Here is an 18,535-nt window from a genome sequence, read left to right as displayed (position 1 = left end):
GTCTAGCCTCCTTATATTTTCAATTACCTGATTAATGGAAATTGTGACACCCTCTTCGCCACGCTTTATTTCAACAACCCATACTCTTTTATGGAATGTAAAAATATTTTTTTAGCGGCAAAAATGCTCGAAATTCAGGCCTCTAGCCTAGAATACCCCCGTGAAATAGATTACTGCAAACTGTTATTCAGCTATTAACTGCAAGCTTTTGACTATTCATTTGTAAGCGCATAATTGCATTTCGGCGCTGATTAAAATATGCTCGTGCGCTTTTAAGGTCATTCGGTGATGCATAAAAATTTAGTGCGGCACAAGCGCTGGAGGCGACCGGCGCGTTGCGCACGAAAATATCTTTATTATTAACATTTTTAATATTTCCTTTGTATGGCCGTGTTGCAGTTTACAAACTTGCGGCTTTTGTGGAACAAATTAAATTTTAATTCCTTTTAGCATTTAGCGTTTACACGGCAGCTGCATGGGAATTCGAATCAGCGTGGCGCCGTGTGGTGTGAATGGCGAGAGTGTAGAAAATGTAAAATGCAAAAACATAATGGGAATGCTAAAAATGTGGCCGCGGCACGCAAATAATATCTTTATGTATGTATGTATATATTCGAGTACATATGGATTTGATAAGTCTGAATGCGGGTACTCATACGCCGTGTACGCCAAAATTGCGGATTAAAACATCACACCCATACATACATTTTTGTGAAGCGTCCATATGGCTGTGTTTGTATGTCAGAATGTGCTTCAATTTCCTTGCATAATCACATTTCGCCTGTGTAAGTGTTTATATGTGTGTGTGATGCAAAAACGACATAATAATTATGCGCTCACACCCGCAGTGCAAAGTCGCTGCACTCCATCGCCCCCGCTGTTTGCGTAACTGACTAAATATTGCCAGTTGAATGGCAGTTTGTGTCTATGTGTCTTGGTGTGTGTGGCTCTCCGCGTGTGTGTAGAAAACAAAATCACTTTGGGAGTTCGTGTGGCATGTTGTTGTGTGCAACCGCGGAATGTAATAGCAAAAAAAAAAACCTGGCAACTAACGGGAATGCTAACACACTCACACACTCTCGCAGATGTGCGAGGGAATTTGCGTTCATCGATTTCAGCTCATCCTCAGCGATTTTTAAAGCTGAGCAGAAATGCTTCTCAGTTCTTTTTGCCGCTAATTCCCCAACGCAGTTTTTTTGTTTTTGTGTTTTTTTTTTTGGTTCAGCTTGGTATTTGAGGAAGCGATTAAAAAGCGAAATGCGATGACTGAGTGCTGAGTCCACATATTGGGAGTTAAACCTTTTTATTATCAGAGAGATGAATAATAATATTCACTTCGAAATCCATTAATCTAAAGCAGTTGACTGCGGAGAAAATGAAATATTTATTAAAACGTAAAAATACGTACATACATACATATATACAAATGTTTAAAATGCAGTAAATTCGACCTGGCCTTTTGTATATTAGCGAATACGAAATTCTAAAAATTGATAAAATCTCTTATAATTTGAGAAAGCACATGTAAAGAAAAAATGTAAATTTCTATTCAAAAGTTCAGTGTTCGTGGAAGGGAATAACGTGAATACCAATGAAACTATTTAGGATAACTGCTTATGCAACTATCACTCTTCCGCAAGAGTGCTGAGAATATCAGTATTACTGGTTTGTGATGTAGATCATTTTTTGGTACACCTTATGGGTCCTTCTTTTCTTCGATTTTGTAGATCTTTGCAAGCAAAACAAAAAAAAAAAATACCTTGATTGGCTATAAATAGAAAACCGAACAACTTGGCTACTTCAATATTTCAAATAAATCTTAAGGTTACGTCAAAATTAGTATCTTTTCACTACCTATAACTTTCTCATATAAATTATATATATACTATATATATTTGATATAAGGGAACTGTGGAACGGCATTTTAAGCTCCTCACGTTCAGCTACAAACGAGAACGGAGCATACTCTTGTAGAACCCCCCAAAGTGATCTAGTAACCGATGCCCAGAGCACATTAAAATTATGGAGGAAACACTTCTCCAGCCTGCTGAAGGGTAGTAAAAGCATAACGACAGAAGATGGTTCGTTTCATTGCCCGAGCGAGGTTTCCGACAAGGCGAATGCCTGGAGAAAATAATTACAGCTACAAAGCTGAATCGAGAAGGTAAAATCTTTTATACGAGGGTTAGTTCTGTTTTCTCTAGACTGGTTAAGGAAGCGAAGCAAATTGGTCTGCTACTGAACGAGGCAAGATGAAATATCTCCTGTCATCAAACAAACAGATGTCGAACTCGGGACTAGGCTCCCACGTTACTGTTGGCAGTCATAACTTCAAAGTTATTATTCAAATCATTAACACTAACAAAAATGTCAGCCTCAAAATCCAACGAAGGATAACTCTTGCCAAGAGGTGCTACTTTGGACTGAGTAGGCAAATGAGAAGCAAAGTCCTCTCTCGACAAACAAAAACCAAACTCTATAAGTCACTTAATATTCCCGTCCTGCTATATGGTGCAGAGGCTTGGACGATGACAACAACTGATGAATCGACGTTGCGAGTTTTCGAGAGAAAAGTTCTGCGAAAGATTTATGGTCCTTGGCCACGGCGAATATCGCATTCGCTCAAACAATAAGCTGTATGAGATATACGATGACATTGACATAGTTCAGCGAATTAAAGACAGTGGCTACGCTGGCTAAGTCATGTTGTCCGAATGAACGAAAACACTCCAGCTCTGAAAGTATTCGACACAGTACCCGCCGGGAAAAGCAGAGGAAGAGGAAGAACTCCACTCTGTTGGAAAGACCTGGGCGAGAAGGTCCTGGCTCTACTTGAAATCTCTAATTGGCGCCAAGTTGCTAAAAGCAGGAACGACTGGCGCGCTGTTGTTAATTCGGCTTTAACCGCATAAGCGTTGTTTACGCCATTAAAGAAGAAGAAAATAAGCACGACGTATCATAAAAAACCGAACCGAACACATAATATAAAAAAAGCGAAACAGCTACAGCATTGAAAAAGTGTTCAATCGTAATTAGAGATGAGTGCATGCTATGTTTTACAACAATTTAATAAAAATATGCGTCAGTGGAGCCACGGGTGCAGACCTAGTGGAGTAATAAAATTGCCAGAGGCTGTTCCTGTCAGTATCCTCGAACTTCTCTTTTCTATAATACAAATGTGGATCATTCTTACTTTCTACAACCTTAACTCTCATCTTAAAAACTTCTAACTTAGCAGAGTTGGTAGACAAAGTTTTTGACTTCATAAAAGAAGAGGCGAACATAAATGACCACTTTAATTTATGTGTATCAAGGATGGTTAGACAAGATTATGTAAATGCAAATAAACGCTTTTCAAATTGTCAGTGCAAGCAATATTGCTTTGAACCAGAGAAGGCTATAGCAGAGATTGTTGGTGCTAGTACTTGTACCACTTACGGTATGGATAAAATATAAATGCGGTAATTTAATGTATTAATGCATAAGAAGAACTTAACTTTTGGACTTTTTTCTTTAAAAGAACACCCATTCATATGGAAGCCTAAAATGAGAGTTCTTATGACCTGCTTATCATCATTTGCTTAATCTCCATATTACTCATCCAGCCATTTTAAGTGCTTTTGTCTATCCTCTAACGAAATGGCAGTCTAATCCAAACTTAACCTAATGAAAGAACATTCGTAAATTTCTAGGCCATAGCCTGTGCATTGAAACCACTCCAGTTGTGCTATTCCACATTGCTCATTAGCGCTTGCTTAAAACCACCAAAACTCTGCACAACAATTTATACGGATTTAGTTATTTCGCCCTCATACTAATGAAGGCATTTAGTGACCATTAATTATTTTTTCTCCCACACTGCCCACCGTGTCATTGGGGGATAGGCAAGCAAATAAAAATAAAAGAGGAAAAGAAGAAATATTGCGCGCTGAATGCCTCGCCTTCGTGTTAATGCTTCGTGCACGTTTATCTACATAGATATGCTTAAGGATATGGATCCCCACAAGGAGGTACTTACCGTTTGAATGCTTTCTCGAGAATTTGTTTCTCGTTGACGGAGCTCGCTGCTAAAATAACAGTTTCCGGTTCGCTAGGTTTACCGCCTTGCCGCGCGCCACCCACGCTCACACCACCGCCGGCCGCGTTGTTAGCCACAACGGCAGCAACACGCGCCGCTGTACTCTTCTCACTGCCCGCTCGCTTCGCCAGCCCATTGCCAGCACCACTTAAGCGCTGCTGGGCATTTTGTTGTTGAAATGTTGTGGCCAACACAGCTTCCGGCGGTGTTTTCAGCACATTATTTCCGTTCGCTGCGCTCGACTGCTCGTGCAACGCCGCCGAAACTGCCACCTTCTCGGCCACACTCTTTTGTCCGCTTCGCTGTAGCGCTTCTTTTGTTAGCCTACTTTGTTGTTGTATTGCTGCTTTCGCTTCTATTGGATATTTATTTGAGTATTCCAGCATTTGTTGTGGCAGCGCGCCTGCCTGTTGTGCCGCTCCGCCATCGCCGCTCCCCGCCCGCGATTTGAGCGTGTGCTGCAGTTTGTATGTGGTGCTGTGCAGTATCAGTCCAATGAAGAACATGTAGAAGAGTATGGCACAAATGGTGGACCAGCGCAGCCAGCGGAAAGTCTTGCTGAGTTTGCTGACAAGTGGTGACATTGTCAATGTGCTATTGTTTTTGCTACTCTGATGTTGTTGTTGTTGGAAGTGGCTGACCGCACGGTTTGCTCGCCGCTCAGCGACTGATATGGAACGTAGCAGCGGTGGTGATATTGTTGTTGTTTTTGTTGTTGCTGCAGCTGTTGCAACAGTTTGTAGCACTTCACTTGTTTTATCTGGGAAATTTGTGAAATTTTTAATTATTTTTCTCGTCTTTGTGCGCTTTGCGCATTCTTTATTGTAATCGCTTGCGAGCCTAGCCGCAGCAGGACGCTGCTGGAGCCTTATTATTTGTTGTTATATTTTTATTGTGCTCTTTTTGTGTCACTTCACCATTATTTTGGTTGTTGTTGTTCGTCAACGCTTTTGCAAAGTTAGTGACAAAGCTGTCACTGTCACTCTCGCTGTGGCGCTCTGACTGTTTTGCAGTCGCTTTTAATATCGGCGCACTTCTTTTATTTTGTATGTATTTGTTGTTGTTGTGTGTTTTTGTGCGTGAACCCTGAAAAAGATGTTGCTTTGTGAAAAATGTGATTTATGGCGGAAGGAAAATCACAAAAGCCACAGCAATCACTTTAACAAAAACTTCCAAAAATCACAAAAAGTTCTCTCTCGTGCCGCATGAGTTGTTAGTGTTGTTTGTGCCACAATTGTTCGTATGTAGTACGGGGTTTTCAGTTATTTGACCGTCACTTGTTACAGCATTTATCCTTTTTTTAACATTTTACTTTTTCACAATTTCTGTTGTTTTTGTGTTGTTGAAATCCAATATGCTTTTACTTTAGAATTTATTTCTTCTTTATTTTTCAATATGTGGCAAGTTAGGGTACAACAGATCAAAGGCCTCAGTCAATATAATTTTATCTTCCATTTTTTTAAGAGTCTAAAAAGTTTTTTTTATTTTTTGCTGTTTTTTTTTTTTAGTTTAAACCAACAAGCGGTCGAACCTCATCAGTACCTACTGTTCGAAATCCAAATGCAGCTATTTTGTTTATTTACTGAAACTTGAACTTATTTTTTCGATCTAGAGTATCTAGAGTCTATACTGCTGTAGAGGAGCCATTCGCAAGAGGTGGGGTCTCTCACCGAAAGTGATCATGTTCTGTGGAGTCTTTATGTGGTGGAGGGCTCTGGAAAATACTAAATTTGCAAAGAAACTCGACAGCGTTCAACGGGCGGCGCTCATCAGCATGTTTGGTGCACTATTCCAGCCATAGCAATTAACGCCATTTTGAACATAGTGCCCGTAGACATCGCCGGAAGGTATATGGCTGTGAAAGTGGCTATTAGACTCAGAGAATTTGTGTCCTCAAACACTTTCACTTCATACCGGATCACTTAGATCATGGAGTCGCTAAACCGAACGGCGGCTCCTTCTTTGCCCATATAACGATGGTGGAGCTATGGATGGGAAGAAGCCGTTGGAGGAGAGGGGTATCTTTACGGATGGGTCAAAGCTTGGGGAAGGAGTTCTCTATTAACTCCAGTTTCAGACTTCCTGACTATTGTAGTGTCTTCTAAGCCGAGGTTGCAGTTATTAAGGTAGCAGTAGATCTGCTCGCTCCGGAGTGCAGCTAGTCCACGTGCGATTTTCTATCCAAACTTAACCTCTATGGAATGATTTATCAAACTGTGGTTGGTTGGTTAAAAGTGAGACACGAGAGCGCCAGACCGCAGGCGGCTGCACTCATGCCATTATTGGGGCCATTGTGACCCCGGGTGGTAACCAAATTAAGCCTTATCCAAAAATTAAGAGGATTTGGTAAAAAGATGATTTTTTCCACCCCAGTTGTCCAAAGTCTTATAAGTTGTAGCCTTGTGACCCTAGAAGATATCCCGCTCAGCCGGCTGACGGCAAAGCATTCCCAAAGATAATGTTCCAGCGCCTCATCATCCTCTAGGCAAGTTCTGCATTCAGCCGAATCCACTCTTCCAATTTTCTAAAGCTGGGATCTTAAGGGTAGTTTCCTTTTAATGACTCCTACAATATATCTGTGTTCTCTTTTGCCTAGAAATAGAATCTTTTGGTTTGTTAACAATCAAGACTACTGTGGTATTGCCTGCGTTGCTACTGTTCTAAGATCTGAGAAGTTCCTCTACGGTACTTTGCTTTAAGCAACCCTTGAAGGAACTGATTGGTCTGGAGCAGCTTAGGTGAATAATGATGATTTAACCGAGTTAACCACTAAGAGTACAGTTATTAATTGCTGTAATAACCTAACGCAATCAAACATAGTATAGGTGATACTGGTAACCTTAATTGCCATCTGGTTGTCCACTAGAAGGTTTATAGACTTAATGGTGTCGCTTGGTACCTTCTGTTATACCAAAAATTTCGGCCTGAAAAACTTTGTGGTTATTTAGTTTGAAGCTATGGATTAATACAGAAGAAGTTCGAAGTCACAAACTGATGCATTTCTTTTTCAGTTACACTCCCAAAAAAGTAATGGGACAAAACAAGTTGGGCTACCTCATGTCACTGTTAGGCTGTCGCAGGTGCTCTTAAACACACGCAAGAAATGCTTCATTGTTGCATAAGAGCTCAAGTGCTGATAATTTAAGGGAACACTTTTTATGAACCAAAAAAATTATTTGGACTCAGTTTTATTTATGGTAATTATTATTACTTTCTGAGTAGACTAATGCCTTGTTCAATAATTTTCGACTAGCAGAATAAAAAATTTAGTAGTTTTGTTCACGTAATAGTTAAATGTAACTCCTAAAAATAATCGAGATAGGTCGGGTTGCTCTTTCAAGTTGGTCGCCTTGTCGTGGCGAAGGGGCTTAAGTAACAGTAAAGTGTGTATCCCAAAGGAGACGCATTCTAATCTTACGAGCTAAGAGGGGCACCTCATAATTCCGGAAATAGTGATATGGATGAATAAACCCTAGGTTTTACGCCCATCTCCTATTGAGGAAGTATGAGGATACCCGCACCAACACCACCCTAAGTCAAGGTGTCGAGGTACCCGTGCCGGGGGGTGAAGGGTCAGCGGGGGGGTAATAAATAGCTGATCGCGAACGGTCCCTTCCGATGCCCGGGCGAGGTCGGAGGTATAAAAGCCTTCTCTCCGCATGCCGGCTTTGCGGACGAGTGACCAACCCTTTCCGGCTTACTCGTGGGACCAAAATGAACGAAAACAATAACGCAACAACAACCAAATTGACGACCACAACGACGACTAAGGACATGAATTACAGGAATCCTATTACGGAATCCGAAGAGGACGAATTACTCGCCTCCAGCCTGGAGACGAGTAAGAGGACTGCCGGACATACCAACCAAAGTATACCGGTAGATACAGCGGTGAAAACAAGGGCTAAAGGATAAGATTTAAGAGGAATATGAAAGCTGCCATGAGCTCTCAACCAAATGCAGCCAAAGACCATGGCAGAACCTAAAGAGAGCAAAAAGAGAAAGAAAAAAAAACCAGCAAAAACAGGAATCGCTCTGAAAAGGAAAAAGAAGCATACCAGAAACTAGGGAAGATAGCCAAAGACCAAGGGAGTTGGAAAAAAGTTGATGAACAGACAACAGCACAACAACGGCAACATTTCTGCGATGTAGACTAAAAAAGAAGCAATCAGAAGCTCTGCAAGAGAGCAAACATAGATGGGAATTCCTCTTCACGAAAAAAATCAGGCTCTATCACAGAAAACCAGAAACTGGGCCCAAAAAACCTAGACGTCATGAAGGTGAACACAGCTGCACAACAACGGCATGGCATTTCTAAGCGATGTAGCTCAGGAAAATCCTGCAAGTGGTCCATCATATTCTCAGATTGGACTCCGAGACCCTCAGGGTCAAAAACCACTCTATTCCTGGTATAGATGAGTGGCAGCTTATCAAGGAGGAAAAAGCGAATAAAGCAAGTAGACCAATACTGGTGGCCATATGCGATGAGTCCATTGAGGCTCTCAAGGAGACTGACTACAAAATCAGCTTCTGAATTCGCAAGGTCAGACTAAAAATCTTCCCAGGCTTCAAAGCGGCTGACGAAGGCGACACGGAAGAGGTCGAAGACGCCAGCCAGTTGCTAAGGATTGTGGGCATCGAAGAAACCCGAGATGCCCAATAACTTAAGATGCGTGCAGATAAACCTGCAGCACTCGAAGAGCGCTATACAAACAATACAATATTAAAAAATTAAATGGAATACAAAGAGCAGCATGTGCGGGTGTTACTGGTGCAATCAGGTCAAGTCCGACTGATGCGCTCAATGTGATCCTGGTTCAACTACCAATAGACATTTTTATTCACAAAACAGCAGCTATTGCGGCGATAAGAATAAAAGAATTAAAGGGCCGGAAACTGCCATTCACGAGGCGATAAGTGTAATTGAAAAATCACTACACCACAAACAATACACCATGGCTGCTTTTGAGAATAGGGACATAGTGTATAGTTTCTAATGGTGGCAATGCTGCACTATCATTGAGAATAAATTATAGACGGCGCTACAAGTTATTCGCCTCGAAGAGGGTCCTCTCTACGCTTCTATGGGTTGTAGCGACAGACTACATTCTCCCAAAGCTGGATTTCAATAGACACTTCCAGGTGCGGATACCATCTAGACGAGAATGGAGAAGAGGTTCAATAGAAGAGGAGACTACCATCTCAGTCTATACCGACGGGTCCAAAATGGACTGCGGAGTAGGCACGGGGGTATTCTCCGCTGATCTAGGCATATCTCTCTCTATACGTCTACCGAACTCGGCTAGCATCTTCCAAGCAGAAGTACTAGGTATAGAAAAAGCGTGCGAAGTTCTATTAGAAGACCACGAGAATATACATAAAGCAACTATATTTATGAATAGCCAGGCGGCGCTCCTGGCCTTGTCTTCACTCATGACAAATTCCAAAATAGTTGACAACTGCAAGAGAGCACTAAGCTCAATAAAAGACAAGCTCCAACTAGACTTGATCTGGGTTCCCGGCCACAGGAACGTTTTCGGTAACGAAAAAGCAGACGAGTTGGCAAAAGCAGGAGCTTTCCTCAACGAATCCGAGGCGGAGCTAATACCAGCCCGCCCGGATCGATCAAAGGTGAGATCAATAGACAATTTCAACAAGTTGCAGATAGCAGGTGGAAACACATTACAAAATGCGTTATAACTAAACAATTATGGCCAACATACGACAGGAAAAGAACCAACGACTTATTAAATAGGTCAAGAAAAAGCATCTACAAAGTAACAGCTACCATAACAGGGCACTGGCCATTTGGGAAACATGCGTCCAAAATGGGTATGCCCTACAACGACATCTGCCGAGGCTGCGGAGTAGCAGGGAACAAGGAAACAATTTTCCACTTTCTCTGTGAATGCCCAGCTCTAGCACAGATCCGACACAAAATACTTGGAATACATCAAGCACCAAACCTTGAATGGATTTCCACTAAAAGCATTTCAGAGATAAGTAGTTTCATCGAAACCTCAAAATGGTTGGGAGAGAAGGTGAAACGTAATAGCAGATACAGGAGGTTCTACGAATAGTGTATCAAAATGGCACATCAAGTGCTAATTGAGCCCGACAGGGCTGCACTCCTACCTACCTACCTACCGAGGTAGGGTTAGGTAGGCCAATAAGTCACGCATAGACCAGTTTTGATCCTTTGCGATACCAGATGGAGTTCAGTTGCTAGGTCCAAGAGGAGTTGTCATCCTTTAGGATGCCTGCGCTTGACGTGAATTTTAACAAAGTCTACGACCTCACTATTGATACTTCCTCCAGTGTATCAAACCGTGGGGACCACAGATGCTTACAGCGTAGTTTTGCCAATGTGGGGCAAGTGCACAAGAGTTGCTCCTTTGTTTCCTTGGTGCCCTGCTCTAGACATTTCCTGCAGTTTTCTCGATCTGTCAGCCCCATCCTGCGGGCATCAGTTAGCATTCCCATCATCTACCTACAGTCTCTTCTCTTCGAGTTTAAAAGATATAGGGTTATGTACTTATATCAAAACCATCAGAATGTTGAGGCGAATTGATTTCGATATATCTGTATGTTCATCCGTATGACTATGCAAACGATATCTTGATTAAAAATTAGGAAATATTGTTGTAGCTTGTGATGGACAGAAACGGTTCGTTGCTACTTTCGAAAAATGGTTGTATTGAAAAAGATTTGAAAAAACATAATAATTCGCTTAAACTTTGTGCCTAATTAAGCTATAAAGCTCGACTTTAATACAAGATAATGACGCTTATTTTATAACGAGCGTAGTGCCGCTGCTTTCTGCAGAAACTTTGATGTTGAACCTTAAGTTTACATGCCTTTACGAGAGATACCTTAAAATTATGGCCGAAATCGAACTTTACTTTAAGCACTAAAGCAGAGTTTTAGGAATATTATTTCAAATTTTACTCAAATTAGTTTATAACTGAAAAAAGTAATGTTATTTTTTCCCAATCTATTCCAATACCAGATTTTTCTTATGCTAAATTGTTAACTCTTGATCAGTCACCATATAAAATTTAAGTAAATGAAGTCGAAAACGAAGAATGTAAACTAATCGTTGTTGTTGGTAGTACAGAGTAAATATATCAAGAAAAATTGTATGTAAGTATGTATATGCAAGTGTTGGTTTTACTTGCTGGGGCCAGAAAACATAAAATTAAGTTCATAATTCGCCCATCGTCGCACAGTGTCACTTCATGAACCGTTCACAAAGCGTCTCGTATTTATTATTGCGAAACTTTTTATACGCTGCGCTAATAGCTGCACTTAAAGCACTCTTGCTTTTACAATTGTCGCACACATACACTTACACACTTATTATATACACGTATATGAAATGAAAACACTTTGGTTTTTGTTATTGTTATTTTTGTTGCTTGTATCACTCTTAAGTGTGCGCCATTGAAACGTTTTAACAGCCTTTCTCGCATCCCATAAGCACTTCGCACAAACAATTGCCGGCCGCACACAATTGTGTGTGTGTGTGTGTGTTGTGTTGTTCCTGCTCCTGCTGCTGCTCCTGCCGCGGTGCAGAATGCCGAGCAACTGGCGCGCTTTATTATTTATTTATGTTGTTCTTAGCATTTAAATATACACTCATCAGCAACCCTTGGCAGCTGCTCCAGCAACAATTGACGCCGTAATTCACTTTCAATGCCTTAAAACACACAAAACTAAATGCGGTAAAAATGTTTTATAATTGTGTCTAGTGGTTTGTCGTGCTTGTTGCCATTGTTGTTGTTGTTATGCACTCGCTTACTCACTGTCCCACAACGCTCGACTGACGACTGACGGCTGACGAATTCAAGTTGCGCCGCGACATTTGCACGCGCCCGCACGCCAACTCGCTCGATAACTTACTGGCTGACTTCTGTGTGTGTGTGCGCTATGTATATGCGCATATGTATGAATTTGTGGCCTCAATGGCGCTCGAGATTGTTGCTGCCTGCGCCGCCGCTGCTATTGAGTCGTTTGTTGTGGTTGTTGCAGCTGGTTTAACTCATGCTCTTTCGCTGTTGTTGCTGGTGTTGCTGGCGTTGCCTTATCGCTTGTATAACTCTTTGATTTTCTTTTGGCTTTTTGCTTGCCTCTTGGCTGGTTGTGGCTCACGAGTTATGTGTGGTGCCCGTATATTTCTTCTTGTTGTTTACAACAGACAACAGGCAACACTCACTGCTGCCGCCTCGACTTAGCATTTACATATACTCGTATTTCATGTAATTCATGGTTTTTACGCGTGTCTATCGTAGTTGTTGTTGTTGTTGTTGTATTTCTTGTATTAACTTGATGCTTGCTTACCGCCACTATTGTTGTGTTTACTAGCGCTTTGTCTTAGCTGTTTTCTTGTCTTTTTTCCACTCGAAGTTCTCCAGCCGCTTGCTAAACCAGTTTTTTGTCACTGCTCTCCACTCTGGTTGCGCCATAAGAAAATAAACCAACGAAATCCGCAGAGCCGACGCTTGAGTCCACCTTAACGTTCACTTTTAACTCGCGCTCTGCAAGTTGCCCCTGTCACACCGCTCACTTACCTCCGCCCTCCGCCACGTGCATGCTCATGCTTACCATTTATGCACTTGCAATTTTGTTGCCCTCTTTTTTTGTGAATTTTTTCGTTGCTTTCGGCTTAGCTTGGCCTGGCTACAAAAAAAGGTTTCAGTCTAAATTTATTTTGGTATGTGAGGTCTTTCAATTTTTGTTTGCGCGACTTAGACTTTTGTCTTTTGGTTCGCTATTTTCGTCAGTTTTCGTTTTTTTCTGCACTTTTCTTTTTTCGTTGGATGTCTATTTGTGTTATGCACGTTTTCTATTGTTATTGTTGTTGCGTTCTTCGCTAGTTTATTAGAGTTCACGTATGTTTTGTTGTTGCTTTGTTGAATTGTATAAATGACTTGTTTTACAACTGGTTTAAATTTTGGCTTCAGCGCTTACAGTGTGACAAACTGAAAATATAAGAAAAAAAGTTATTTTGCTTGTGTTATTTGATGTTATGTTATATAACTGAAAGACAGTAAAGCCTATATAATATGTATGTATATACAATATGTATCTCAAGAATAAAACATTCTAACAGAGTAATCGTAGTTTGTTTTTACTAGAAAATTTTTAAAGAGGTGTAAAGTGTTGAAAGTGTTTTCATTTTAATGGCTGCCACATACAAAGTTATAGTGGCCTAGAACCCACAACCACACTCCTGAATGTCGTACATTATAGGCTCAAATCTCAGCTTTGAAGATATCTGATAATCTGTTTAAGATTCTTTTATAAAAAAACTATGCTATGCCCTCTCAATTTTACTAAGATAACGAACATATTAGCCGACTTATGCGGTATGAAGCCACCCGGAATTTCGAAAATCGTTGTATTGGGTATATGGGAGTTAATGGAATTATGAACGATTCAACTCAACACACAGACATACTATTGTCAGGGACGAATTAAAAGGTCAACTAAAGGTCAACTATAAGTAACGGGGTCCAAATATTCGGTACCCAGGGCGTGAACAGTGTTTGTTGGATTTGAACAATTTTTGGTCATAAGATGGCATACCCTAAAGGCATTATTTTTATACCGTTATTTTTATTCGTTATTTCCTCTTCATTTGTATATTGAAAGGAAAGAATCAGATGGAATTTAAAAATGTTTATATGGGAAGTAGTCGTGATTGTTGTCCGATTTTGTCCATTTGCGTACTGTTAATTAAAAATGTGAGATGAATGCCACGTCCAAAATTTAGTTGAAATCGGTCGGCCCTTATGTCATTTCAACTAAAAGTGGGCGGTGCTACGCCCGTTGTTCAGTTTTTGCCGCGGCTCCTATTGAGGCGCCTCATACTATCTCGAATGTACTGTTACTGATTTAACAATACCAATATATGGAAAGTGAGCGAGATTATGGTCCGATTTCATTCATTTTCACACTGTCGCTATTTGTAGCCAATTTTGCCCTTTATTACTGTGATCCTCTGTGCCAAATTACAGTTCTGTAGTTAAATTAAGTGCTTAGTTATGTCACTTTATAAGTTTCTATCAATGAACTCCACCTTGTTTCTTTGCCAGGAACATGTGTGTAAAATTTCACTCAGATATCTCAATTTTTGCTCAAATTAAAGCTTGCTGGAATGGACCGACGGATGGGCAGACAGACAGTCACTCGAATTTCTACTCGTCTTTTCATCCTGATCATTTATATATACATAACCCTATAACGGTTATTTTTAGGTGATACATACAACCGGATGATATGTTGCAATAGTATAGAAATGTAATCTTAGATTGATTCATCATAGTTACTAACACTTTGAATAATAATTTTGTAAATTTACATTTTAAAAAATCAATTACACAGTACAACAGCTAATCTGGGGGGTGAGAAATTCCAAGTCAGGGTGATGGTACTAGGTCAGTATAGTAAAACCCTCAAAGGGTTTGGCGTTCGTATGTGTCAGTTTTTTTATGACCTTTTAAATGTTATAGTGAACGAAAATTGGGTACCAAATATAGTGTGTAAAAGCTGCTACAACCGTCTAATGGATTGGAAAAATAGATAATAGTGGTTCGCGAGTTATGTTAAACTACGTTTTTGCCAAAATGTTACAACTAAGCGAAAAAACATCAATATAAGGAAAAAATTTAAAAGGTCATAAAAAAAACTGACACATACGAACGCCAAACCCTTTGAGGGTTTTACTATACTGACCTAGTACCATCACTCTGACTTGGAATTTCTCACCCCCCAGACAATAATCCCAAAAATGTTCCACAGTGTTATTAATATCTCGTTCGAATTTCAGTGCACGTTCCATATTAGGATAATTTTTTAAGAAATGATTCACCATACTTTTACCAAATATTAGACCGTCATCAATTAAACTAGCAGTTGACATATTCCTCATGATCTCCTCATTATTATCGCTATTATTGTTCTCTGTTTTGCTGTTATTAATTCAATCAAACAATCATCATCTAGAGGTTTACTTATCATTCATTCGTCAACTTCTTCAATCTGTAGGTCCTCAAATCCTTCTCCTCCGATTTCGTCTACCAAGGCTACAATTTTAGAAGTCCCCACCGATGCTTGGGGAACTGAGGTACCACTATTTACACTATTTCCAGCAGGAATTTAATGTTGATGCCCTTAACTTTTCCTTGGCCATTGAAGCATAAGTAATGCAATTTAAAATAGAATACTTTTTCTATGCATCAACGATTGTCCTTCTCTATTGCATCTAAAATATGTTGGAATGCTCGTTGAATATAATAAAGCTTAAACGTAGCAATTATACCCTGAGCTAATGGTTGAATCAAGGAAGTGGTATTAGGTGGCAAAGATATTGCTTGAACATTTGAATGCTCTAAAACGGGATGACTTGGCGCATTATCTATGAGCAAAAGCACTTTAAAATCAAGACATTGCTGTTCCATATATATTTTAACTTCAGGAACAAAGCATTCTTCAAACCATTCCGTAAATAGACCTGCTGTCATGCTGTCTTGAATGTTTTTTCCTCTCAAAGCACGTGGCCTTAATGATCGGTTAATTAAAAGAGGCTTTAAAATTTTGTCACCAGAAGCGTTGCTACACAATAAAAATGTTACCCGATCTTTAGCAACTTTAAAACCACTAGCAATTTTTTCGGATTTTGCTATAAAAGTTATGGAAGGCATTTTTTCCAGAACAAACCCGTTTCATCGGCATTGAAAATTTGGTAGGGGACATAGTCCCAATCTTCAGTTATTTTGGCTAGTTCTGCTGGAAAGGTTTTAGCTGCCTTTTCATCTGGTGATGCGATTTCTTCTTTAATTTTTAAATTATGAAATGCGTTTCTTTTAAGAAGTCCTGTTAGCCATCCATCACTAGCAGAAAATTCCTCGCTCTTATCTGCAGTTGCTTATAAATTCGTAGTGACTTCTGCTTTATAATATTTCGATCTACAGGTATTCTCTTTTGCATCAAATCCTCAATCCAAAACACTACACATTTTTCCATTATTGCTAACACTTCATCTCCAATGTATGACGATGTTTTGGAACTATGTTTTGAACTGATGACAGATTTTCGTATTTCATTCTCATTTTTCTTAATGGTCCTGATAGTAGCTTCATTTAAGCCAAAAGCCTTGCCCACATATGTTGAACATTCACCTCTTGCCAGACAGTCGAAGATTTTTAATTTTATTTCCAAAGAAATGGCTTGCTTTTTACGAATCTTTTGAAAATTTGGGCACTTTGTTAACTGTAGTAAGGACAAAAATTTTATTTTTAAAGCTTAACTAAAAATTTATAGCTAAAATATATTTTTTCACTTATTAAGGTCAGAAATGTTCGAAACTAATTGATAGCACGAACAATTGATAAAATATTGCGAGCTAATAACTTTCAAAACTTGAATTAAGTAATATTTTATGTAAATATCATGCGAACAAAATGTGTAGGTGTTCATTTCAGCTATGTATGTTAATTTCAGGTGCCAAGTGTGGTAAAAACAATATTGAACTCTTGATTTTAAATAGAATGAAGCGAACAACAAGTTCGAACGAAGAGCTGAAAAGTATTACCAACCTATTCATTACGTAGTGTTGTGTAATGTTCCTATTGTATCCCGAATAGGGATATTTGAACATGCAGTGTTGCATAGTGCTATTTTTGTATGAAGGAATAAGCATATTCCATCAAACAAACATACAAGTAATTACAAGACAGTGATTTTAAAATCGTACATAATTAAACATTTTTTATAAACATTTTTTTTTTCAACCGTGTAACTTCAAATCCGTGTAAAAAGAAACCGTGTAAAAAAAGATTTGCGTGTACTATGTACATTTCCTTACTAAGCTTCTGTCCTAACCAACCCAAGAATTCCTGAATGGCAAGTGTTTTATAGATCCTTCGGCTCCCACGTACAAATTCGAAGTATAATTGCTGTATGGAAAATTTAAACCAAGCTGTCACAATATCGGATTCATAATGTATTAAACACCTCGTTCGATTTTGATATTAATCGCAATTTACCAATATTTTTCAGTAATGCAGTTTCGAAAATCCATGAGAGCTTCATTAATATAACTATTTACATTCAAAACACCGACGACATATCAGTAAAACACACAACGTTGTGTCGCAGCTCGCAGCTTTGACAGGATTTGTTCGTGCTTGAAATTGAACCGTGTCCAATAGTGCGACCAATAATCACAGTGCACTCTTGCCATTACTATGGTCCTATTTATTTGCACCCAAATCGCGTATGCAAATTAGATGGATAGCGGTTGAAGCGCGCTTGCTGTGCAACACAACAAATGTGTGACCTATCTGTCGGCTTTCGTCGTAATCCTTTTCCGCATTAAACCAAGCCTTCGCTGTAACCAATCGCTGCGCCATATCTTCTGCGGTATTTGCTTTTTCCGCATGTCATTAAGTGTGTTTGTTGTTGGTTGCACACATTTGTTTGCTTGTGTGCAAACGTGAGTAATTGCTGTGGCGTGTGGGTATTTGATTCATGCTTGCAGTAAGGCCCACTTGTTGTGAATTTATAATATTAATCACCCACTCATGAGACATAATACATACGAGAATTCAGTGGATTCATTTGCAATACTTCCTGTGAAAAATTAATTTATAATTAGGAAGGAAGCATTAAGTTTGAAGGGAGTCGAATATTAAGTGCGTTCTTACAATAATAAATTTTTTTTTCAAGGATTTGAAGGTGTTTTTCTACATCGATGGTTTTCAATGAGGCAATGCATTTTTCGAAGTTGACAGCTTTTGCTTGATTTATGCTCAGTTTGGTTTGACATTTTATAATAAACAGACTGTTTCCGGAACAACGTTTGCAAATTGTACAAGATCATTACCAAAATAATGGTTCGGTCCGCCCAACTGAGTCGGATATTCGAGCAACTATGTTTCGGCTTCGCATCATCTTTACTCTAGTGGATATAATTCGAATGCTCAGATACGCCGTACAGTGCTCACCGAAAACGCTTTTGCTATTTCGAAGCAGAGTATCGAAGAAGACCTGAAAGAGTCCATCCACCAGCGCACGCCACAATTGAAGTTGTGCAATTATACGCGTTTTATTTCTTCTTAAAAACCACATCTTTACTCCGTTTAGTAATGTAATGTTTTAAATGAAATACGAAACAAAAGCCATTACACCAGACATCATTACAGGGAAGTCATATCTGTAGAGACCCAAAACATGAGTACTGAAAACCAGGTAATCGTAGAGTAATCTAATTGGGTCAAAATTGGCAAGGGATTTGACTGAACCAATCAACTTTCACCAACTTCCTTTAGCAAAAATAAACGCAGATGTTTAGAATTATCCCCTGAAGATTGTTCCATAGTTCGAATCCCCACTGTAGCTAAAGCAGGTGTTTGCAGCAAGCAAATTACCACCGCACACACGCACTCACCATGA

The 18,535-nt window shown here is 39.6% G+C and overlaps 1 protein-coding gene across 9 annotated transcripts in view; it reads right to left on the bottom strand.

The window, feature by feature from the left end:
• LOC126753977 (45 kDa calcium-binding protein) overlaps nucleotides 1-18,535 on the bottom strand; it is a 70,765-nt gene that overhangs the window by 11,834 nt on the left and 40,396 nt on the right. For 4 of the 9 annotated variants that reach the window (XM_050465808.1, XM_050465789.1, XM_050465815.1 and 1 more), the window contains one exon: nucleotides 4,019-5,164. In XM_050465808.1, coding sequence (XP_050321765.1) covers nucleotides 4,019-4,662 — 644 coding nt within the window. In that variant the 5' untranslated portion in view covers nucleotides 4,663-5,164. The other 5 variants (XM_050465780.1, XM_050465799.1, XM_050465848.1 and 2 more) reach the window with 4 other exon arrangements.

This window comes from Bactrocera neohumeralis, chromosome 2 (assembly GCF_024586455.1).
Source record: "Bactrocera neohumeralis isolate Rockhampton chromosome 2, APGP_CSIRO_Bneo_wtdbg2-racon-allhic-juicebox.fasta_v2, whole genome shotgun sequence".
NCBI classification, from domain to species: domain Eukaryota; kingdom Metazoa; phylum Arthropoda; class Insecta; order Diptera; family Tephritidae; genus Bactrocera; species Bactrocera neohumeralis.
The sequence above is the reverse complement of the archived record's forward strand: the minus strand, read 5'-3'. Positions and strand labels throughout refer to the sequence as shown.